Here is a 27,270-nt window from a genome sequence, read left to right on the forward strand (position 1 = left end):
TTAGATTGAAATTATTACAATTTTTATTTTATTCCCGATTATTTTTATTTTGTGAACTGTAAAAATTATTGTTTTAAGAACCATAAAGTTCTTGGAAAAGCAGTTCGTTAGTTTTTCAAACATTAATCTTAAAAGTTTTTTCTTTCCAACTTTTAAAAAGTCATCGTTAAATTTTAAATTTCGAGTCTTGATTGCTAAACTATTGCGAGCTAATACTAGGACGTAGTTTTACAGAGAAGCAATTCGATCGTTAACACTGAAGACTGTTTATCATTTTCAGATAACAAAATTGCTGAGAATTAACTCACATTATTTTTTTTAATCGAAAATTTAGTCAAATAAAAAAAAAAATTAAATTTTCTATATTCCTGCTTTAAAAATAATTTTTTTTTTTTTGATTTTTTTTTTACCCTAAAAATTTCAAAATAATTCATACAGGAGTTTTTTAAATTTTAATTTCCAAAAATTGCCTTTTTTTTAGATTGTGCCCCTTAAAAGTTGGAAAAAAAATTGGCTTTTATATTTTTGGATGAAATTTTTATTTTAATTGTTTTTAATAATTTTGATTTATTTTTTTTTTTTTAATACATAAAAAACGAACAATTTAATGGGATTGTAAGTAATTACCAAAAAATTTCTTAGTTTTTTATGTGTGCCACAAAAAAAAAAAAATAATATTACTATTCGTTGAATAAAACCAAAAATGTCACTGTACAAGCGACCGCAAAATATTACTGCGGCCATTTCCCGACAAAACTAGTAGCAAGGATCCAGTAAAGCATGAACGTTTAACGGAATAAAATGAAACAACATAAAATAAGTTATCAGATATTTGGAATGGTGTAATGCGGTGAGATGCAATTAGCAGATAGAACCACATGGTATACCAACATAATTAGTATGACCAACAACAACTGAGCATAACCGGGCAAGTGGATTCAACTGTCACAGATTTGAATGGTTTGGACACACTCTAGATTGCTCGGGTCTCAGATCTTATTGTTATTATTATTATTACTCGAAAATAACAATAATATTAATGACATTTGGTTGTCAATTTTGCCCCGCATAATGTTTGTCTTTGATTACCGGAGCTCATGATTTCGTTTGCTCGGTACAATTATTCTCATTGCGAATATACAAGTTTACGTGCATAATTGTGTACCTTGGATCTTCCTTGGACACGTTTGCCCCCATTCAGCTGAATCCAAGCGTCCCAACGGTGCCTGTACACATTCAGGGTGTTCCATTCATTCAACTTTACTGTTTCGGCGCTCCTTACAATTCCGACCCCGCTTCCGCAATCAAATCTGCAGGAAAACAAGATATTTATGTGAGTTAGTAATTAAATAAAATTGGCAAACTTTTCAAAAAAATATTAAATTTAAATTATATTTTATTTTTAATTAATTCAGAAGGTTAAATTTATATTTTTAAGAACATGTAATACGATCTGGACCAGTGACAACAAATGCCAATTGAATATATCGATCCGTTTATTTAAAACACATGCAAAATCCACTGAAGGAGGTTATCAGGCTAACTGGAAATACTCTAAACACTGCTTAAAAAAATTAAAGTAGATAATTTATTTTTGGCAATTTATTTTCTTAAAAAATAAATAAATATTGGAGTAATAAAAAATATTTTTTAATTTATAAATTAAATAGAGTATTTTTATCAGTGCAAAGGTGTTGAACTAATACTTAGATATCACGAAAAGTCGTGGCCTCTAAGTTAACGCTAGAAAGAACTGAAATATAAGCTTTAGCCTCAAGCGAAGGCCTTTTTCATCTTGCCAGAAGCTGGATGGTAAAAAAAAAAAAATAATTATTATTATCTCAGGGTCAAGCGACTTTTTAACGTCAACTTTCTTCTTTCATCTTTTGTTTGTGTTTATTTCAATTAGCTTTATTAATATCTTCGCAAAAAAAAAGCAATACTTCTGTTCTTAATAATTCGAGAATTTTAATAAGATTTGTTGATTAAATTTGTAACACTACTTTGTGATGAATTCACAAGAACATTTTATTGAAAATGAATAAGTTGGTTTTAAACTACCGGTACTAGTTTTTATCCCCGATATTATTCACCTTTTACTTTAATTTCTGTTTGAGATCATGAATTTTAATGATCAAAGACTCTATCCAGCGCATTGATTAGTTATATGAAAAATGGATTCCTATTGTTATGAATAATTTATAGTCTCATAAATAATACCGTTGATTAGTCTTAATAAAACATTTAGGGGAAAGAACACCCGGGAAATAATGCAAATATGAGGATTTAAATACTTGAGTTGCTTTTTTAACGAGGGCGTTAGGATAAAATCATTCTGCTCGGCTACAAGTGTCGTATGAATAGAAATATAAATTGTGACACTGATATGTAAGATATAAAAATAATAAAATTTATTTTTGTCGTAGAAAAATATTTCGTCTGACTACTTTTACTTGTAACTTGCAAATTTAATTATACTTTCACTTTTCACGTGCAAAATCTTGTCTATTTATTTTATGTCGGTGTAAAAAATGTCCGTGAATTTAAAAGTTTGTATGACTCTAAAGAGGGATTGTGCTGGTTTGTATTCATGCAAAAGGATTGAAAGCAAAGGTGTCTTTTAATATACTTAAAAAAAATAAAAAAAAAAAAATTAGGTCATGATTAAAATAATTAAACAAAATTTTTTCTACAAATATTCTTTGACATGATTTAGAAGCGTTGAATTTTTTTTTCTATAAAAAGATTGATTGATCCGATCACTTCGAACACGTATGTGTTCCACCGTACGTTCAGATTATAAATGAAGTAAAAAAAAGTCGCGAAAGTTTAAGTTTACTTTTATTGTTTTGAAAGATCTTTTTTTTTTTTTTTTTTTTTTTTTTTTTTTCAGAAAAAAATTTACACAATTGATTAAAGTGGTTAAAAAAATTTAAGATAGATCGAAAGAAAGTGATGAATTTTTATTATTGTTGTAACAGAATAAAAAGTTAAAACTAAATATAAGAGTTTTAATTTTCGCAAATGTAAGTGCCATTATCCTGATGGCATTCTAGTAGTTTCGTATTTCCGAAACGAACTTGTTACAAACTCAAATTGGTTTTCCCGTCGAGATCAACTGAGTATTTCTCATGAGATCGTGAACAACTATATCTACAGCTATATAACCGTGTATATAGCACTGACATTTATATATTTGTACATATATTGAATTCACAACATACATTTGGGTGTTGTGAAATACAAAGCTTGTGTTACATTTAATAATAATACCCTAATGAAATCCATTTTATCTTTATTATGTTATCTTCTCTATTTATTCAAACAACAACAATGATACTATTAAAAATAATAATAGTAATAAAAGATTTTTGTATTTTTAATTGCATCAAATTTCCGCTAGGTGTCGCATAAGCGCTATACTATCTCGTACTTAGAAAGCTAAAACTCAAGTATTTAAAACAAATGTGTTTTAAATACTTGAGTTTTATTTTTTTTTTTTGATATATTTTTTTTAAAGTATATAAAAAATGAACAATTTAAAAAAAAATTTGAACATCACAATATTTAAAAAATTTATAATTTTTTTTTTTAATTTGTAAAATTTTTTAAAATTGTGATAATTAATTTTTTTTTTTAATTATTCATTTTTTTCCAAAAAAAAAGAAAAAATATATCAACAAAATCAAATAGAGAGTTCGTTTAAAAAATGAAAATTAAAAATGGTTGACCCCACCTGTAAATATTTATCAAAATTAATTATAGAAAAAAAAATTTACACTTATAATTTTTTTTTATTTTTGAAATTTTTCAAGAAAATTTTTTTACAATTATTTAATAATAATAATAATTACCTAAACTCAATAAAACCATGATGAAGTATAAGAGCCATAAAATCGCCCTGAAGATCATCACGTTCGCCAGTAAGTATGAGAATGCCATCCCAAGCTTCTGGCCTGAATTCTAGGTCTAGCTGAATGTGTTTATAAGCAGCCTTTAAAGCTGGAAATGCCAGCCATCCGTGCCCCGTAAATCTTGGTGACTTAACTTCTGCCTCTGAAACAATTTGAATAAAAAAAACAATCATTAATTCATCTATCTATCATTTAACAATAAATCGATTAAAAATTCCAAGGATTTAAAATTTAAAACGAAATTCATCTAAAAGTAAAACTTTTAAAAAGTTACGAGTAAAATAATCGGAGGGTGCGATAATCCCGCACGAACGTCGTATCAATCACTCGACTCTCTGGCTCGGGGTATAGAAAACGAAGAGCAAGATGAGGGAAAGTACACATCAGAGACTCAGAACCCGGACTATAAATCAATGAAAAAAAAAAAAAAAAAAAAATAATAAAACAAATATATAAAGTTACTTTTAGTTTTAACTATCGATTTTCTGCTGCCTCACTGCTAATACTACAACGAATATTTTTGTTGATCTTATTTTGGTCACAAGAATTTTCCCAGACAATCTGTTGTAGCAGACTAGCAGATTGTTAAATCAGTAGCGGAGTAGGAGAGCAAACTAGTCTGATACTCAGCTACTCCTGCTGACTTGCCATAAAATCCTCCGGGTTTCCGGATTCCAAAAAGTGTTTGAGATGCCTTTAATGTTATCCGACAAGTTTCAAAGATGCTTACGCCAAGTCAATGGCTTTGAGTATAATACAATTCCGAATATACACAACTTTTCTTAAGAAATTTAATACACAGCGTCCAACTTAATATAATTTACTCACAAGAAAAAATATTTTATTACTTGCTGTACAATTATTATCGATAATAATGACGAATCGTGTGATATTAGGATAGTAGAAAATTTTTTCATAAATTATGGAATCAGTCCCGTTTATTATACATTGAAAAAAAAAAAATTAACTTGAATCAAGAGAAAAATTTTTGAACTAAGTAAAATTTACTTAAACTAAAAAAAATTTCTTAGTTTAAGAATTTTCCTACTCAAATAAAAAAAATGAAATTCTTTAAAATTATTCACTTGATTCGAGTAAATTTTTTTTTCTGTGTATCAATTTTATCTCTAATATTTTAGGAAGAGTTCCAACTCTGAAAAAAAAAAATTAAAAATAAATTTTATTACACTGTAATAATATAATTCGTATTATTCTTATTAACAATACTTTTATCAGGTAATTTACATGCCTAATTACACCTTTCCCGCATGTGCAGGTACCACAGGTCCGTACCAACTCGGTAACAAGTTTCTTGTAATTATAAGCGTTGATTAATGTAACCGTGATAAAGCACAATTAAAAGTTACCATGAAAGTTTGTAACGTGAGGACAAATAATCAGAGCCACCCGGCATACGGCGGCCTCATCACTGGCAGTACTCACTGCCGGTAGATAGTAGATAGTTTTCCTCGGTTGGACTTAAGCCAACCTTTTTTGGTTCCACTCTATTCTTTTTTATAAGACCCGAGTTCAGAGTCAAGTCCACCCCTCGCCCTACTGGATCTGCATTTATAGTTACGTACTTAGCTTGCGAAGACGGTGCTTAACTCCAGACCTTCTTCTTCTTCTTCTTCTTCTTCGACTTATACTTCTATTCCGCTTAACTACCTACTGTTTCTTCCTCGTCCAAAACCTCAAACTCGCCTTCTTTACATACCCGTCATCTCAGCTCTTCAATTCCCTTTTCTTAGGCCTCTTTTTTAGCCACCATTCTGTACATCCAACCATTTTATGGTAATCATTGTCTTATCACTTATCATAAAGCAGTGATAAATTTTCTTAGTATTTTTTAGATATTATCTGATCACTCTCGAACATGAGTATTGCAATTTGTCAATTTATTTACTTTGTATAATTAATAAATGACCCTGTATCTTGTGAACTATTGACATTTTTAAAAATATAAATTCACCCCGACATTACACTCATCGAAACCTTTCATTTGAGTACCCACTAGGGTGGGTCAAAAAAATCGAATAATTTATTTTTGATTTTATACTCTGAAAAATAGGTTCGTAGACACCTAAAAAGAATTCTCTCCAAGTATAAGCTCTTAATTATAACGGGAAGGTCCTCCGCTTTGCGGGTTTCTATTTTTTTCGAATAATCAGATAAAAAAATTTATATCTCGCTTCCAACTGCTTGGAAAAATATTCCGTGGCATAGATTTTGTGAGAAATTGAATGCTTTACAAAAAAGGTCTCTTATGACTTTTTCAAAAACTCAACCGATTAAAAGATATTCATAGTTGAAGTTTGGCTATTTTAAGGAAAATATTCGTTTTTATTATGAATTTTATAAGTCGATGAAAAAAATTATTTCGGATTGCGGAACTCATGATTTTGTAGGAAATTTACTGCTCTACAAAAATGGTCTCTTATGATTTTTGATTAAGTGAAGCCGTTACGAGATATTCATCGTCAAACATTAACGAATATCAATATTTCCAGTTTTTGATCAATAATTCGATAAATTTTAATTTAAACTATGAGTTTCAGGAAAATTTACATAAATTTGAGTTTCGATCGATAAAGAAATGTTATAATAAGTTAGATAAAGAATTATTGGAATTATCATTGATTTTCCTTGGAGAAATGCCTCAAGAAAAGATTTCTTTCAAACGTCCTGGTGCTGTTCATCATGCTAGATGGATGGCTAAGGCCATTTATAGTTTGAAAATGTATCTATTCAGAGATGAATTCAAACTCTCTCAGAAAGAATTGCATGGTCTTCGTCATTTCTGTATTTTTATAGTCACATTGTATTTAAAAGCTTGGTTTTCATCAACTTCTGCAACAACTGCTGCTTATCATGACTTGCAGTTTATGAAAAATTTATTGGAGTACAAACATATCAATGCTTTGATTTCTTCAGCTACGTGTGAAAAAATGATTTCGCACTTATGGTATTTGAGCGATGAACTTGCCATTTTATCACTGTTTGACGATGGCGTTCCATTAGAAGTAAAAAAGTATTGTTGAAGCTGTTAATACTCGTGAAGGTACAGATTCTAAAGCTAAAAGATTTGTAATTGCTAAAAAGATTTGAATTCATTGGCGCAGAGAACTCTGAGTGACTTTGTGTCTAAAAAGTCATTAAATCTTTTCAAAATCTTCGATCTACCGTATGACTTTCTTGATGTCGATGTTGAATTATGGCCTACTAATGAGAGTTATCTCGAAAATAAAGAATACTTTCAACAACTAAAAGTTGTCAATGATTCAGCAGAGCGAGCTGTTGCATTAGTCAGTGAATATAATCAATGCTTGACAAAAAATGAAGAACAATTCCAGTACTTATTGCAAGTTGTCAAAGAACATCAAAAAACATTCCCAAATTGTAATAAAAGAAATTATTTATAGTAATAGCGTACTGTTATGTTAAAAATATAGACAATTATATTGCAATTGATAATTCAATAAAAAATTTATCTATAAAAAAGTTAAATACTGGTTGTTTCTCACTTGATTCAATACTTTTCATATTAAATTTGACAAAGAAATATGTCATTCACTTCAAATTAAACTAATCATTGGCTATATGTCGAAAAAAATGCTCTAATTTCTTCTTGTTTTAATGCAATCAAACAAGCTCAAGACTGAAAACAATATTAAAAAAATTGTTTATAACATTTCTTTATCGATCGAAACTCAAATTTATGTAAATTTTCCTGAAACTCATAGTTTAAATTAAAATTTATCGAATTATTGATCAAAAACTGGAAATATTGATATTCGTTAATGTTTGACGATGAATATCTCGTAACGGCTTCACTTAATCAAAAATCATAAGAGACCATTTTTGTAGAGCAGTAAATTTCCTACAAAATCATGAGTTCCGCAATCCGAAATAATTTTTTTCATCGACTTATAAAATTCATAATAAAAACGAATATTTTCCTTAAAATAGCCAAACTTCAACTATGAATATCTTTTAATCGGTTGAGTTTTTGAAAAAGTCATAAGAGACCTTTTTGTAAAGCATTCAATTTCTCACAAAATCTATGCCACGGAATATTTTTCCAAGCAGTTGGAAGCGAGATATAAATTTTTTTATCTGATTATTCGAAAAAAATAGAAACCCGCAAAGCGGAGGACCTTCCCGTTATAATTAAGAGCTTATACTTGGAGAGAATTCTTTTTAGGTGTCTACGAACCTATTTTTCAGAGTATAAAGTCAAAAATAAATTATTCGATTTTTTTGACCCACCCTAGTACCCACATCAATTTTTCATATATTTTATATATTTATATATATTATATATATGAATATATATGAAAAATATATCAAAATGCATGTGGGTATTTAAATGAAAGCTCTTGATGAGTGTAACATCAGGATGAACTTATATTTTTAAAAATATCAATAGTTAAGAAAGTACAGTGCAATTTAAAATAAGTCAGTATTTTTAAAAAACCCGATTTTATAAAAAAAAATTGTAGTTGTGTAAATTTACAAAATTTTGATACAATGATAAAATTTCATTGTAATTTTAATAAAATTTTTATATTCTTAAATTTAATCAATAAAATAAAATTTTTAAACCTTCTTTTGGATACATTAAAATTGAAAACTTAAAATTTTTAGTATTTTATTAATGAAATTTTTTTTACAGAACTTTTACGAATTATCAAAAAAACTAATTAATAATAATATCAAAATTTACAATAATATTCTATATAATTTCCTAAAAACAAGCGCATAAATTTACCATCTACCATCTCGGTCCTCAACTTAAATATTTGCCGGTTGTCGAGAGCAGCCAAGTAGAGCCGAGTTTTCCAACCACCCACTCCAAGAATAATTTAATTGCTCAACAAATTACCCCAAAATAAAATTTCGAAGGCAAAAGAATGAAGAATCCTTGAATTCTTGATATGAATACACCCATGAAGTGGATGAATTTAAAAAAATGGTTTAAAAATTCCCAGTAGCAAAAAAATAATACTTAATTACTGTTGATGAATAATATAAATTAATTGACGTAAATTACGTTAAACGTTTTGATGAATTATTCAGGGAAATATATCTGAGAGTTTGTTAAGAGGGGAGAGCGGGGAAGGAGAAAGTCAAAAGGTTTTCAGTACTTAACAAACTGACGCTCGAGGAAGACCAGGTTCGGTATAGTATCGCTACTCGAAACATCCCTTTGATTGACTTCTCACAAAGCTCTTTCTTGCACTCGCATTAAACTATCGATCGTCATGCAGCCCGCGAGCTTTTATGCAAATTACCTAAAGCCAGAGGGATCACTACCAGGTCTCTGAGTCTCTACTTTAGCATGACAAACCGGTCGGTTATATACGTCAACTTCCAGCTACCAGCTACTAGGTTCCTCGTTCCAGTTCCCCGTTCCAACCCGCGACGGAACTATACCGCTAGTTCTCAGAACGTGTCGTTCGATAACTCGTATGCTAATAGCTGCTATTGCGACTATCTAGTGACCGAACGTAAAAAAGGTTTTTATCATTATGTACTGCTCCTATCCGGGTTTTACTGCCTAACTGCTCGTGCTCTTTATTAAAAATTTTTTACTCCTGCTTTTTATTTATTTTATTTATTATGTTCGTGTCGTTTTTTACTGTAAAAAATCCACTTCGGAGAAATTTTTAAATTACCAACTCAATGGATTTGGCTTTACAACTCTATAATTATAATTAAGAGAAATATTTTTATCTTTGATCAAAGAAAAAAAATTTTTAAATCAAGTTAAATCAATAATTTTTTTAATAAATCAAGTTATTTTTTTATCAATTTAAAAATAAGATTTTATTTATTATAGATCAATTAAATAGTTAATTAAATTAAAAATTAATGAGAGACAAGCTTTTCAAAAGCGTGAAAAAAATTGTTTTTATTTTAAAACTTTATTTAAAAAAAAATTAACTCTCTTATTACGAGAAATTTTAGCGATCATGCGCCACCTGTCGGAAAATTTTGAAACTACCTCAAATAAAAAATTGTACGTGGAAATATATGACCATATTAGACACATATGAGTACATCAAATTTTTATAGAGCACATAAAAATTTTTTACGATTAGTTTATTTTTATACAAAATAATAACTAAATTTTTTTACATAAAACATTTGACACTTCAAACAATCTTTTGATAGTTTCAATAAAACAATCTTCTCTAAAAGTATATAAAGTACATTACAATGTACCATTGACTATTATATCCCCCGAAATAAAAAAAGTGAAACTTTTTATCTCCCGAATTAAATATGCCAGAAAATACGGTCTTCCTTTGACGATAAAAATATATATTTTGATATATATTTTTATAGAATTTAATCCGGCGAGATATGACCAAGTCGAGCAGAGTAGCAGTGGACCTTTTGTATCTCCTCTCTTCTTTGGCTGTTTCACTAGTTGTGTGTCACACAATAGAATTTTCCGCCTGGTCCAACAGAAGCTTCACAAAAGAGTATCGATTTGCCTACTCTACGCTACTGATCGTGTAGTCGAGTCACCTAGTCACATGCCGAACAGGGTAAGGCTAGTACTCATAGCTGATGGCTACACTATAGTCCTTCTCATTCTCGTCAATGTGCCACAGGTGCACGCGAATTACTGTCAGCGACCTCAATGCAATATACCGTTCAATCTTCCCTCGTCAAGATTAAAAAAAAAATTCTAAATAAACTTTGATGGAGAATAAACATTCCAAAGTTTCGTTCAGTATAAAAAAAAATTGTCTACATATTTTTTTTATTCAATATAAAAAAAAAATTTTTTTTTATTTGGTTTGAAGAAGACTTTTGACTGATCAGCAGTAATTATAACTGGCGGAGAAACTTAGAATATGCATGAAGAAATATGGAGACACGGATGGACTTTACTTGTTTAACTTTATTTATTTTCTTTTTATTTTTTTTTTTTTTTTTTTTTTTTTTTTAGCCTAAAGACACATAAAACACGCAGCGGAGCGTAAGGAAAGGGCGAGGAATAATTATTGGGCGTCGGGGGTTGTTGCCAAGAAACGAGCTTGCTATTCCCCAAAGACATTGCTCGTAAAGCGTTGTACACACCCAAACGATAATTGCTTCGTCAATACTTTTGCAGCCGACTTCCCGGTACTATATTTTCAGTCACGCGATTCCAAAGCTTTTCCTACACTCTATTGTTCTTATACGACTCTAATATACATACACTAGTATTCTCTAGCAATGCACTACACCACAGACCCAAGATTCAATGTTACTCCTGATCAGAATTAATAATAAACCCCAATCTTCGTTACCAATAAATTTGGTCTGCCCGCTGGAGAATTGCAAAAACATTTTCTGTTCTTGCTGGGTTTTATTTAATGGACACACAGAAGAGAAGTTCGGAGATTTTAATGGTTCAATAAAATTTATGTAGGAAATTATTTAGAATTGTTTTGAAATTATTTGCCAATTTTTAAGAATTTAATTTAATTTTTTTTATTCTTATAAAATCAAAAATTAATTCGCCAATTAATTAAACTAACAATTAATTTCAGATAAACTTTTTAAAACAGTCAAAAAAAAGATTTTCATTCCTATACTTAAATTTCCAAATTTAACTCTCTTCTAGGGAGAAAATTTAGCGATATTACGCCATCTGTCGGAAAATTTTGCAACTAACTCGGCTAAAAAAATTATACGTGGAAATATATGACCATAATAGACCTGATATGGCCATACATTGATACATAACAAGCCAAATACGGTCTAAAATGAAAAATTTCCATGTAAAGCCATTTATGGATACATAAAATTTTTTTATAAGGTCATATCGGTAATCTTTTAAATGAGTAACTAATTTAATGATAAATCACTCTATTTTCGTCGAATTCTTTCTCTCAGAAGCACAACTTAAATTTGTAAGCATGCATTATTTTATACCAAGTTTATTTAGTGATTTCAAACAAAGCACTGGTAGGGAAAGTGAAATGAAATAGTATATCGATTAATAAAATACCTAACGATTATCTGGATTATTAATTTATACTAAAATTCTAGTGTCCGTCGGGATTGAACCTGAGGACATGAATAATTAATTTTAATCGATTTGTCTTCAAATGTCCCATTGAAACTCCGATCTAATTATATTTAATAACCAGCCATTCAAGCTTTTTTTGCTACAAATTTATTATTTATAAATTAATTTATGGGTTATATTAATAAATATTCAATAACATTTCTACTTATTTTAAGCCAATGCTTCTGAAAATTTTAAAATATAATTTAAAAAATTAAAATATGTTCCGAAGACTTATAAAGTTTGCTAGCAACATAATTTATACATAGAAAAACAAATTTATTTCAATCAAGTAAATTTATTTTCTTTCGAATTTTTTTTGCTAATTTTTAAACAAGCAAATTTTTTAGTAGGATCTTTTTTAATCATTCTAATTTATTTTTTTTTTATGAAACAATAAATTTTATTGAAGAATTAAACTAAGAATAAAATAATTCTTCATAAATTAAATGTAATATCTAGAAAAACTTTACAAGGATTAATGGTTCCATTAGGGACATGAAAATAAGTAACATTTAACGAGAGTAAGACAATTAAAGTTTTACAACCTTGTTTTGAATTACGTTATAACAATTATCCGAGTTAATACCCGAAGAAAGGCTCAGGTATAGAGGTACAAAGGAGCGAGGAGCAAAGAAGATCGACCCTTTTGAAACTATTGCGAAATATGACACTCTAGAACCCTTCGTCAGGAAAGTAGTGCATAGCAGCGAGGATATCACTTTACTGGGATTGAACACGGACCCTTGTGTTGGCTGCCTCAGTGTTCATGATATAAGAAAGGCAAATTGTTATTTGTTACAGGTCATACGGAATAAAAAATGGAAGAAAAGATGCTTCACTTATTTTACGGCTTACGTGACTCGCGGCAGAGTACAAAAATATTGGATAAAATGAACGAGTACATCGTGTATGTAAGTACAATAATTTATTTTTTTTTTTTATATATTATTCTTGACAAGATAATGAATCAAATACAGTAAGCATTGAAAATTACACCTCATTCGTGTGAAATTATATAAATTATAACAATTAATATCGTCAGTAATTATCCGAGTGAATGCTCGAAGGCAACAAATTAATTAAAATAAATATTAATAAGTCCAATAATAATTTAAATACCCCGATAATAATAATTATTATTAAATGAAAATCGGTAAAAAAAAAACTAACGATTTTGCAGTGTTCGATTGGGAAAAACTAAAAATAAAATAAACGCTGGTAGAGAATTTATAGAAGCCAAATAAATCCGATTGGGTATTAAAAAAGTGGAATAAAACGAAGTACCGAGCAGGAAGAGAGTAGAAGTAGAGTAAAAAAATTCAAAGAAAGGAATAGATAACGAGGATCTTTTCATTTTCCCACTAGAAAATCTATAAGGACTATAAATGAGAGGATCAAATCGATTTGAGAGACACTACAAGGAAACATTAAAAATAAAAAATATAAAAAAAGAGATGTCAAATTATTGGAAAACGATTCACGTTACTGATACGCCAGTCCTTTCGTTTCTGTCCACTCTTCTCATCATTTGCTTGTCGGATTTACCCGTTAAGTCCATTTCATTTTTTTTTTTTTTTTTTTTTGTCTAATCATTATTGTGTCTAGTGATTTAATTTGTATTCCGAGGATCTAACGGAAAATTTTGTTCGGTTAAATTTAAGTTTTAATTTTAGGAATTCCAAGTTTGTCTTGTCGTTTTTTTTTTTTTTCGAGTTTCGTTAGATATTTTTCTCAGTTAGTTTCATAACGACATAAGTTTGCCTCGGGGCACGCACGTGCCTAACGAGCAAACAACTTTCTCGTTCGAAGTGTGAAGTTTCACATGGTCAAGTGATAAAAGCTCACACGAACTTTCGGGATTAGGAGATACGCATTGTTCAAATAAATTAAAACCATAAACATCTCGACAGTTTAATTAATTAATTATAATTATGTTTTCTTTTCTTGCTTGTTATTGTTTGTCGAGCTTTTATAACAAATAGATTCGATAAAAAAATATAATTAATTATTATTTTTGTAAACTGTTGATTAAATTATTTTATTTCATCAAAATATATTTTTGCGGCATAAGTTTACGAAGCAATCCATCCGTGAAGTAAACCCTCTTAAGCCATAAAATATCTTTATAGAACTACTATACACACAACTAAACAGTAGACGTAGTATTCTCGGTTGAAGTCTACTACTCGAGCTCTCTCATAACATTACATCACCAGTGGGAAAATACCGCAGGGTCACCTATAAACACGACCGGAGAGCCAGCTCTTTTGGAAGACTTATAACTCCATACTAGTCGAGGGTTCCGTGGAAATATAATAAAAGCGAAAAAAAAAAATAAAATAAGGAAAATAGTAGAGTTAGAACGGAAAAATCGACTTTTTCACTCTACATTCGCACACACTACACGCCCTTTACGAGTATTACGTGTCACTGTAATGTTAAACAACACACGTGTCTCATCTATCCTGCATAATACGTCCTTGGAATATCAACATCTCACGATTATGGACATTTGTATTGGCAGCTAGAACTAGAGCTAGACAAAAAAATTTTCTCTTCTCAAAAAAAAAAAAAAAAAAAATAATAATAATAATAATAATAATTCAACATATAATTCGGAGATCTCTGATTTTACTCATTAAAGAGTATTTATTATTATTATTTTAAGCCAACTTATCCGATTCGATTTGATGGTAGACTATTCAATTTTTTATTTATTAATTATTCTCACCACATTTTTTCAGTATGAGCACTCATACCATTCTCGGGTGAATATAAAATAATTAAAAATTTTATTTTTAATTTTAAGACATATTTTTATTATAATTGTGTAAAGATGTAATTATTTACTCAGTGAAATTTTTTTCCGCTGGATCTTTTGGTTTCACTGAGTAAACAATTACATTTTTACACAATTTTCATAAAAATTTGTCTTAAAATCAAAAATAAAATTTTTAATTATTATGAAAAAAATTTTGTGGTGAAAATAATTAATAAATAAAAATTAAATAGTCTACCCTCAAATCGAATCGGATAAGTTGGCTTAAAATAATAAATGCTCTTTAAAAAAACATAATAATAATAAAAAAAATTTTTTTTTAATTTAGTTGCGTCGAATTTTCGCTAGGTGTCGCATAAGCGCTATAATAACTCGCATTTAAAAAGTTCAGGCTCAAAAAAATTCAAGTCCAAAGTGAAATAAAAATAAAAATATCAATTTTTATCGTAATTTTTTTAATATCTAGACGTTTTTTCACAATCATTTAATAACAATAATATTTTTCTTATAGAAAAATATTGAATATTTTGGCAATAAAAATAAACTAAAAGGCAAAATTGACTAAAAATGAAATATCAACAAACCATTTTGACATCGATCGCCGGTTCTGCCGAGTGGACACTGACAACGTTGTTTGTAAGAACTCCGCCTTGGTCTTGTGTCGTCAATACGAGTAACATCTCCGTTTTCCTCGTCGCTGCGAAATTGCTCGATGTAACAATTTCCCGCAGCTCCGCAGTCCAGCGAACAAGCAGGCTCCGTTGTCATGACGCTTTCCGTTGTTACCGGAAGTTTCTGCTCTAAGTTTGGGCTCTGAAACGTAACGATGTTCTAGATTAAAAGAAAATTTTTTGTCTTTTTTTTTTTCCCCCCGTCCAGAAATATTTTATTTTCTTCCTTTATAACTTTTATATTGCACTGAATTTTCACCTAATTTCCTTTGACGTTTCATTTTAGCGGGAATTAGATGGAAAAACTGAACGGCATTTAATTTACTTCTATTTCTCAAAAGTTATTGGAAAAAATAATAAGAAATATAAACAAAGGAAATTAATTACCTCTGACGTCGGAAAACTGATGGGATCGTTCGGAATTTCATTAGACAAATCCTGGGGGCTTTTTATGTCTGTAAGATTTAATTTTTCTCGCAGTGAGTCCAGCCGTATTGTAAATAATGACCCAGGCATGTAGTAAATGTTTTCTTTACCGTCGATTGTTATTTCTGATTCCTCATCGCTGTCATTGTTGTCGTCGAATGAGTCCGCTAAATCAGCTGTCGAGGGTGATGTTGAATTTAGTTCTAGAATAAATAAAACAATATATTAATTAATTAAAAAATTATCAATTTCAATCAAAATAATTTTTTTTACAATTTAATTATAACTGACCATAAATAAAAAAAAAAAAAATAATTTTCATTAAAAATCCGACAAAACTTGTATTCAAATTTTCCCCATAAAAGCTCCTAAATAAATTCGAGCGCCGACCCCTAGCCTCGTCTATTTCCTCTTTATTCAAATAATTTAATCAAGTCCCACCATCAGGATCGACCCCTCAATCCATTTTAATCCGGGTTTTTATTTATTTCAATTCAAAATCTATTTATTCAAATGACCAGGCGATATTTTTTCTGCTTTATTATTGTATCCCTTTATTATTTATTTATTTACTTACATCAATTTCCCCTCCAAATAGAGAAAGAGAGAGAGAGAGAGAGAGAGAGAGAGAGAGAGAGATTTAATCAGTGAGATTGATCATTTGGTTCTGTGGTGAGTTTTTTCCTAACCGATAAAGTCGCTTAATTTGAAATCGATCTTGTGTACTGCATCAGAGGAAAATAATTTTAAGAAACAGAAGGACCGTGGTCAGTGGAGTGTTTGGATAGACGTAGAGTGTTTTCGAATCTCTTAACTCAGCACTCAGTACTCTTAGCGACTACAAGTTTATCCGATAAAACGTAAACGATAGAACAGTACCGATGCATTTCACTCTGGAACGACACAACCGCGTATTGCAACAATGGAACAATAGAACTACCGTAGACGGTATCTTTTATCACCGTACCCTTGCTCTCACCTTCTCCTAGGCTAGGGTAGTATCGCGAAACCACTTTTGTGTTGTGAATGAAAAATAGACAAGTGCACTTTCCTTACAAATACTGTAAAAACTCTTAGACTATATACTACTCGAGGATAGGGGGCCGGAAAAAATGGAAGTAACAACAATCAGACGACTCGACGCTTTTGTTTCTGGAAAAAACAGAAGATTGAATTTTCCCATTAATTAAATAAAAAATACATATATATATATATATATATATATATATATATATATATATATATATATATATATGGATATTTTTCTCCGAGTTAAAAGATGAGCAAAATTAACTTAACTTTTCTTATTTCAAACGTTCCGTCGCTCTCGAATTATTTTCTTATTCTTTCTTTCCAGCAAGAGAACAGTAAGAGACACTACTTTGTCGCGAGTAGAAGTAAAGGCAAAATGGGCAATTTGCCGGAAAATCGTTCGCTGAGAGAATCTTTCGCCACTCGGAATTTAATGAGCCTGTCTCCGGATTTAGTTCTGCTAACTTAGGGGACGTAAAACCTCTCATTCTCTTTTTCTTTACATCAATGACTAACAGACGATAATTTAAATGCGTTTATTCAAGGATTTACCTATTTTTTAAATTTTTAAGTTATTGTTATAATTATTATTAATTTTGAACTTAATTAAAAATTTTTTGCAAGAAAAAAAAATCTTATTAATACAAAAATTATTTATTAAGTTCAAAATGTTTAAAGATTTTTTTTGAAATTTTTGCATTTAAAATTTGTATATTTTACAAACAAACCCTATGCTGACCGACGTTTAAGCGATCGTTTAATTAAATATCAATTTTACTTTTCTCAAAATTGTTTTAAAAAGCTGCGAGTCATTAATTGAAAATATAACAAGTATTTTTTATCAAAAATAACATAAACGAGCGGTATTTATTTTTGTATAAGAAAATAATAATAATTAAACATTATTTCTTAGTAATTAAAAAATATTTTTTAAATACGAAAAAATGATGCTTAAGAAATTCCTTAAAAAAAAAAATTATTGCAAATAATTTCCAATAATTAAATATAATAATATATTTTAAAATCTAAAAAAATTTTTTACTTTATTAAAAAAATAAATTACAATCAAGATAATAATTAAATTAATTTTGAAATCAAAAAAATTATTTGATCTACTGATACGACGTTTAATACTAAAAATAATTGATAGTTAATTAATAAAAGAGTGACAACAGATGAAATTAAACATATTATAAAACAGGGCACTTTATATTCCAGAGGTGTGCAACGCAATCACATGTACACACTTGTGATCACGTTGTGTTGACGATTGTTAATTGGACTTGTCGATGAATTGAGTAATTAAAACACTAAATTGAATATACAAATATATGTCTATATATAATTTATACTTCAACAAAATCTATAACAACAGAATATTTATAATTTATAATCTGTGATCTAACAGAAACTTCAATTTCATTATATTTGCTATGAATTATCCACATCAATAAAGTCTAACTACTGGTACTTAGTGTATACTTATACATTCTAACTTGAGCACACAGAAATATCTCGGTAAATTATATAGAAACAATATTTGAAAGTATCAAACTATCAGTACATTTGTCAAGTACTCGATTGTCTGAAAACTTTTGGTAGCTATCAAGTCTCCAAATTTCTAAAGTCATCCAAGTTTCAAATTTATGTATCAACCGATTTCCCTTACATCATATACATATATGAATATATATGCTCCCTTTAGTTATACATATATTTTATATACATACAAGAGATATCATCATTGTCTCTCAGTGATACAGAAGTTTATATCGGAAACTTTAGTTTTACTCTCTTAAACTTTATAAGTCTTACTTTTTCATCCCTAAATTTTATTTCTTATTTCCGGTATGCCCGTCATTAATTTTTAGATCTTTAACTTATTTATTTAAATCGCTGAATGGATTTTTAAAGTTGGTTAATTCAAATTTGCTGATGGAAAAATTTACCTTAAAAAATAAACATTTTTATCCACGCAAAAAGTTTAATACTTTCGAAAAATTAATTTACTTATTTTTCATTAAATAAGAAAGTCTCAGATCACATGTTTATTGCCTCGGCTTCGCCTCAGACAACAATTACTTCTGATCTGAGTTATTTCTTCACAGAAAAAAACAAATTTCTTGCTCCAAAAAAAATTTTAAGGAAGACAAAAATTATTTCAGAGCAAGAAGAAATTTTCTTGGCTTAAGAAACTTTGACTTAATCAGAAAATTTTTTTTCATTTAATTTTTCTGCACAAAAAATAATTTTTAGCAAAATTATTAAAAAAAATGTCTTTTAAGTTAATTTAAAAATAAATACAATTAAAAAAAAAATTACAAATGAATAAAAAACCTTTTTAATCTTAAAAAAATTTTTTTTCATTTAATTTTTCTGCATAAAAAAATTGTTTTTAGCAAAAATATTAAAAAAAATTTTTTTTTAATTAATTTAAAAATAAATTACCGAAAAATACAATTAAAAAAAAAATTATAAATAAATGATAAAGTTTTTTAATGTTAAAAAAAATTTTTTTCAAACGAAATAATTCCTTTTTCTGTGCAAAAAAATTATTTAAAAAAATTTTAAAATTCTCTTGAATTAATCTGATAAATTTTTGAATCAAATAAAATTGAGACAAAAAAAATGTAATTAATTTTCAAAATAAATTAGCTAAGTTAATATTGGATTAGAAAGCCGACAATAACGAATTAAACAGGAGAAATGAATAGTATCTTCCCGATGAGCAATGAGTTTCCGTTAAGCGGAAATTAGAGAGAGCAATTCATGGGATATTTGCGCACGCATATGTGTGGTTATATAGAGTAAAGTGCGATGTGAAGATGACTATATAGATAGATCAAAACGAAGAGAATGATGGTACAGAGACCGAGAGATTGGATGTTACGGTTGCGCAAGAACGCACACGTAACTGCAGAAGGTGACTCGAGAGGGTGTACGCGGGGTTCAATTCGCGTCACTCTTGGCAAATCGATGGCACCCAGTAACCACAACTGAACGATACTACCTCTGAATAAATCAGTATCTATATATTTTGACTATCGTACATAATCCCTTCTTTACAATCCCTCGTCACAAATAGATAATTAATATTTCTAAAAAACGAGTAAGGGACCGAAAAAACCAACTCACTCACTTAAATGTAATTTACAATCTGCAGCTATTGTTTAATTCTCTATTGTTATAACTTTAATTACGACGTGAGAAAAGTTGGAAAAATTACAACCTGCCTGAAAGAGAAGCGTGATATAATAAATTCGGTAAAAAACAAGGATTTAATGAACAAAATTTATAGTTACTTTTTTATAAGGATTTATTATTTTTAATACTTTTTCTTGTCTGACAAACTGAAAATTTACTTTTTATAATTTTTAAATAAACCTAAAAAAGCTACCTTGCAGTCACTATGTGAATTATAAATAAATAAAATTTTGCTTTATTAAATAATGACTTTTGTTAAATTGCACTGTATTTTTTTAACTATTGACGATTTTAAAAATATAAGCTCATCCCAATGTTTCACTCATCAAGAGCTTTCATTTGAGTACCCACTTGCATTTTTGACATATTTTTCATATATACATATATATAATATACATAAATATGTGAAAAATTGATGTGGGTACTTAAATGAAAGGTCTTGATGAGTGTAACATCGGGATGAGCTTATATCTTTAAAAATTTCAATACTTCACGAGATACAAGGTCATTTCTTAATTTATTATTTTGCGAAAGAAACCGATGTCATTAAATATTTTTTTATCTCCCAGTTTTATTCCAAGTTTACTGTTAAAATTCAGCTGGGAATAAGTAAATAATGATAACAGTAAATAGTTTCATCTGAGATAAGGTAGAATAATTTTAAACTAAAAATAATTAAAAACCCAGATAAAAGTTGACCTGAAAAGATATTCAAACGGAGAAAAAAATCGATTTAGCGAAAGCAAAAGATAAGAAGACTCGAAAAAAAAGATATTATCAAAAAATTAGCGAATGTAAGTGAATGCTTATTGCATTGGAGACGACAAAAATAGATAAGAGTAATTCAACACACTTGAAAAAAATATATATGATATTTCCATTAAAATTTTTAGTCAAAGTCTCCAGTTCGAGTAAATCTAGTGAGAAGCAAAAATCCAATTACAGCGCGAAATAAGAGAAGCTACAAAGAGTAGGGCAATTTTTAAGCACCAGAGCATCCCGATCGAGATTCTATGACTTTTAAATCAAAATGACTCGGAATTTGTGATAAATACTTTCACTGATTTATGTTATCGAATAAATTATACAGAGAGTATTTTTATTAAAATTTATGTCTCAATATTTTTGCTTGTCACTTGCGAGTATATATTTACTAAAATAATTATTATCGACTGAATATTATGTCATAAATTTTATAACTAATCAATTGAATATAAAATTTTAAATGATATGATGCGTATGTTTATTATTAGCAACAAAAATAGAGTAATTTTGTGTTGAAACAATGGGAGTAATTAATTTAATGATATCGAGTAGGGTGTGAAATCTATTATACGATAGAAAATTTATGGAGGAATATTATGATTTTTTATTGTCATTGATATACTCTGGAATAATTAATTTAGAACCTGATTTAATTAAAGCTGGTAGATTACAAGCATTACAATATACTGGATTGTTACGGCTGTGTAATATAAGGATTTATGAGATTTGTTAATTGATATTATATTTAGATAATTATTCATCACTAAATACGTTAAAATTAATATTTAATTACTTTCTGGATCAAGAGAGTATGGAAAAATTTTTATCGAGCATATCTGGCTTGTTAAATGGGTTTTTTTTATTATTTAATCTTGATTCAATTGATTCCTTTTTATTTATTATAATTTTTTTAATTATTTTTTTAACTTGTAAATAATTACCGAAAGTACATTTTGAAGCTTTAAATATTAAATTAAAAAATTAATATAATTAAAAATAATGACGAACATTATAACTGACAATGAACAAATAAAAGATCGCCTCACTGTAAAAATTGAAAAATTCACCGAGCAGAAAAAAATTTCGCAGTTAAAAATAAAAAAAAAAAAAAAGTCTCGAAAGAATATTTATCGCTATTCCATCACTTAAAAATTCATAAGGGAATAAATGAGTGAAAAGCTAGAATATGAATACAAATTATCGGTAGACCGTCAAAGTGACAAGTGTTTTTATCCGTAGAGAAATAACTCTGGATAAAATATTTGGGTGACTTGTACCTTATGCAATTAAAAAGTTTATTTCTGATTGGAGTGAGAAAAGCGTAAACATGAGCGTATAAGAGTGGAGGAGGGAGCTTATAAACGAACGGTATTTAATTAGAGAAACCGCTGAAATGTGTTGGCGAAATGTTGTGTAACTATATGCATCACTATCAATGTAAACAGAATATGTAGTACATATTAGGTAACAAATGTAAGGGAATAAGCTGGATTGGAGTTAATCTAGTTGACACTAAGGCGCGTATACTTCCCTTTTGCTAATTAATTAACTTTGTTTGCACTCGTTGACGACAATGGGTAATAACTCATGATTATTAGCGGTAATAGAGTGACATTTTTCCAAGAAATTACAATGAAAAGCTCGTTAGGACGGAGGGAGATCGTTACATTTATATTAGCTTCCTTATCTGGAGGAACGATCTTATTTTAATGGTATACTGCTCCAGAGAGATCTTTTTATGCCTTATTTTAATAGCTAATATGTAACAAAACTTCGAGATTTTATTTATCATCAATTAAATATCGCCGTACTAAAAAAAAAAAAATATTTTTTTGAATCAAGAAAATAATTTTGAGGAAAAAAAATTTTTCATCTAATTTTTTTTTTATTTATGACGTTATATTCTGTCTACTGATGACATTTTTAACGATATAAGCTCGTCTTAGAGTTACACTTATCGAGACCTTTCGTTTGAATACCCACATGATTTTTTTTATATATTTTATATATTTCATAAATATGAGAAATATCATACATATATATATATATATATAAAATATATGAAAAAAATCATGTGCGTACTCAAATGATAGGTCTCGACAAGTGTAACTCCAGGGTGAGCTTAGATCGTTCAAAATATCATTATTGGACAAAATACAACGTAATTTCTTAATTATTGACATTTTTTAATTGACAAAAAAATTTTTTTTTAAATTAAGGCAATTACATTAAAAAAAAAAAAAAAATACTTAATTCGAGAACTACTATCTAATTTAAATTACTTGTCCTTATCCTTATCACTATCACTTAAGACGTTTTTTCCAATTCAACTATCGCGCTGTAAATCTTCGAAATCGTTTCTTAAAGACTGGATTCGCAGTTAGATCATTATTTCCAACAGATTTTTAATGGACGTCTATAAATTAAAAGGTTAGAATCTAAATTCGTCGATTTTGCAAATATTTTATTATACTCTGATCTAAATTATTCTATAATAGAAGTATGTAAGAATTTATAAATAATTTTGCTATAAATATATTCTAGAAATTGAGCAGAGTATCTGTAACAGAAAGCTTTGTATTAAAGCTATTAAGAGTTAAGCGGTATTGAGTATTGACGTACCCTCAAAACTCTTTGTTCAAGGATTTGTATTCATATATAGCGCGTCACTTATTATTCATACTGCAAATGTCAGAATTAAGTTCCAGAAGAAAAATCCAGGAAATAGATCATTTGTACTTCCTTATCATTGAAATTCAATTTCCTGTATTGTTGGATGGAAATTTTATAAGAAAGTATCAGTAATTTTTTTATTTTCTACTGCAATTTATTTTCAATTGTTTGCTACTTTTATTATGTTTATTCAATAGAGTTGAAAGTATTACAAAAATTTTTTTTCAGAGGATTTTAGTCATTATGAATTAAAAAAAAAAAAAAATGTTTATCACAATTTTCTATGAAATTTATAAATTTTTTAGAAAATTTCTAAAATCTGTAAAAATTGTGATACTCAAATTTTTTTTTTTAATTGTTCATTTTTTATGTAATTTAAAAAAAATATATATCAAAATTAAAAAAAAAATTTTTTTCAAAAAAATGAACTTGCAAATTATTACCAATTTTTTTATTTTTTTGTTAAAAAAAAAAATTTCTAAATTAAAATTTTTTTGCCGCGAAAATTGAAAATTTTCTGAGATTTTTGATCAGTAATCAGCAATTAGCGATAAGTAAATGACAAATGACAGATCTACAACGAGAGTTATCAGGATCACAGAACACTAGACGAGCGTGCATAGGGATCTCAGTTTCGAGATGGCTATTACGATTTTACGATATCATTTGTCACTTGATAGATATAATACATATGCATGCATATATGTATAAGCACGAAGATTCATGACAATTGATAAAGGACCATCTGTCGTGACTGAAAACTCTCATGCCCTATTACGTTAAAATTGTCGTCCATTGCCATTGGCACCCATACGTTTGTCCACCCACGCATCCACACATAATAATAATAATAATAATAATAATAATAATAATAATAATAATAATAATAATAATATATATATATATATATATATATATATATATATATATATATATATATATATATATATATATATATATATATATAAGAGAGCGTATTATTGAACTAGGAAAAATATATTTCGTTTTATACAGTTGATACTTGAGTTATAAATTTTTTTATTTTGTCTGCTCTCGGAACTTGAACTATCTGGGATATCAGGGTGTGTATAAGTGCACGTGTACGTGTCTGTGTGTGATAAGCGACTATCTCGACACCTAAAGAATAACGAAAAATCCAATATGTTGTGTAGATAGAGAAACCCCCAGTAGAGCCCAGATCGAATGTGTCTAAAAAGTGTTTCTCATATTTTTCCTCTTGACACTCCACCCGAACTCTAAAAGATTGTAAAAATAGAAAGTGCTCCGATAGACCTTACGGCGCAATTTAATACCACTCGATTACTTTAATTTTTCTCAGTAGCCATTAATTTATTTCTATTTACCCGTTATACGGACGTTTGATCAAATTTGCGGATACTTGTGCTAATGTAATGAGATAAACTCGATAGGAGAGGAGTTTCGAGCGCGGCTTCGTGTGTAATTTAATGGACTTGTCTGTAAAGTTTTCTGGGAGGGCAGAGCTTGCTAACAGTCATATTCGACTCTCAAATTGACGCACAGGGACTCACTGGACTGCGAATGTTGTTGGATAATTGGATAAATATACTTGGCTCTCGAGTTACTGCTCAAGAGCCGAAGGTCCAAAAGTTATTTATTTGTAAACTATTTTAGATTATTTTGCTCTGATTTTAATTAATAAATTTGTTTTATATAAATAATTTTTTTATCATAAAATTTTAATTTTCATTTTACTGAAGAAATTTAGAATTTATTTTTTGAGTCTTGAAATTTTTTTTTTTTTATGAAAATTTAAATGAGAATTAAAAAAAAATTTTTTTTTAAGAATTGAAATAAATTTCTTTTATTTTAAACTTTTAATATTTCATAAATTTTTTTTCAATAAAAAAACCATACGAGTTATTTTTTGAAACCATAATTGAATAATTAATTTATTTTCAATAAACCTTGCTTTCAATTCAATAAAGTTAAAAAAGTAAATATTTCCTGAGAAATTTCATTAACTGGGAAATAGTTCAAAATTTCTCACTTGCAATAAAAAAAAAAGTAAGAATAAAAATTGAGCGATATTAACTGTATATTCTGTCAAAAGTTTTAACTTATTTTTATATAAAATAAAAGTAAACTAAATAAAATAAAGTCAATAACTTACTAGCGCAACTGTATCCATTTTTGTGAAGGATAAATCCATCTCTGCAATCACACTCATACATTCCATCGTGAAGTTCGTAGCACAGCTGCTCGCAGGGTGAATTGTGACCGCATCTTCCTGCAATAAATCATCCACAATTGTTTTTTAAACATTTTTATACATTATATATTTCTCTCGTTAATTTATCATGCTTCATATCCTTAATTAATCGCAAAGCGCGCGACTAATTGAATAAATAAAGAATTCTATTATTTGCTAGCAGTGTTTAATTAATTTAACGTTGCTAAAAAAATTAACCATCTATTTAGATTGTAATGTGTTAATTGTGTGTGTTTAATAATGAAAAAAAGCACGCTCAGACGATAAATTTTTAGTAACATTCAACATTTTTAATTCGCGCAATACAATTTCACATTGTGGTCATGTCGGTCGTGCTATCTGTCAAGTTGGTTTTATATATATGTTCATATTCATTTATATACATGTATACATATTATTCCATAGTCGTGATACTCAAGCGGAAAAGATTTCCAGTGATTTGAATTTTACTATTTCCAGCGAGACATTTAGAAATAAATCGACTCGGAAAAAAAATCCTCGATCAACAAAATATTTTTTTTTACCTTCTACAATTTACAATATATACAATACAATACGTCAAACAAACTATTCAATCCTATAAAAATAATAATCGTTTTTTTTAGCTCGCTAAAAATTTTATTATTATTATTATTAATCGCAAAAAAATATAAATAATTATTTGCAAGTGGGGTTCACCATTTTAATTTTTATTTTTTTGAATGAAATTTTTTTTTGAAAATTTTGAAATATTTTTTTTTAAAACTACATAAAAAAATAAACAATTAAAAAAAAATAAATTGATTACCACAATTTGGACAAATTTTACAAGTTTACTTTTCAAAAAAAATATATGAAAAACATCGATGATTTTTCAAAAAAATTAATTCCATAAAATTTCCGCTAGGTGTCGCATAAGCGCTACGCTAACTCGTATTTAGAAAGCTAAGACTCAACTATATAGCACCGTTTTATAAAAAATTAATTAATTATTTAACAATAATAACAATTATTATTATTTTATAACAATGATTCCTTTCAATTCGCGATGTTTCATATTTAATTTAATTTTTTTATTTTTCATAAAAAGAATAAAAAGGAATTCTTTTCGTTTGATGAACATAAGACTTCAATATCAATCGATTCGCTCTGATTACTCTTCGACAACTTTTTATTTTCCCTTTCATCGCCCCATTCCCATCCCTATTGCCATTAATACACTGTACATTTTTTACTGACTCTTGGTAAAAAAAAAAAAAAAAAAAAAAAAAAAAAAAAAAAACTATCCGAAATTAATTTTAAACGAAATAGGTCAGTGACAAAAAAAATCTCATTAGCCAGCAAGAAAAAGAAAAACTAATTTTTTCTATTTCCCAATTACAGTTATTCGTAACATTATGATAGTTACTGTTATTATTAATTATTTTCTACATTTGTCAGGGAGAAATTATTAGACTTGAGGAAGTTGAGAGTCGCTGAGGAAGAAACAGGGTGGGTTTCTA

At 28.3% G+C, this 27,270-nt stretch overlaps 1 protein-coding gene across 1 annotated transcript in view; it reads right to left on the minus strand.

The window, feature by feature from the left end:
• LOC141536408 (pikachurin) overlaps positions 1-27,270 on the minus strand; it is a 63,954-nt gene that overhangs the window by 21,434 nt on the left and 15,250 nt on the right. The window contains exons 3-7 of the mRNA XM_074256899.1: positions 25,691-25,807; positions 15,826-16,067; positions 15,352-15,580; positions 3,855-4,056; positions 1,166-1,310 (exon numbers count right to left, since the gene is read on the minus strand). Coding sequence (XP_074113000.1) covers positions 1,166-1,310; positions 3,855-4,056; positions 15,352-15,580; positions 15,826-16,067; positions 25,691-25,807 — 935 coding nt within the window. The remainder of the gene's footprint in view (positions 1-1,165; positions 1,311-3,854; positions 4,057-15,351; positions 15,581-15,825; positions 16,068-25,690; positions 25,808-27,270) is intronic.

Source organism: Cotesia typhae, unplaced genomic scaffold, assembly GCF_013202065.1.
Source record: "Cotesia typhae breed Kobodo isofemale line unplaced genomic scaffold, CoteBio_Ctyphae contig_123, whole genome shotgun sequence".
NCBI classification, from domain to species: domain Eukaryota; kingdom Metazoa; phylum Arthropoda; class Insecta; order Hymenoptera; family Braconidae; genus Cotesia; species Cotesia typhae.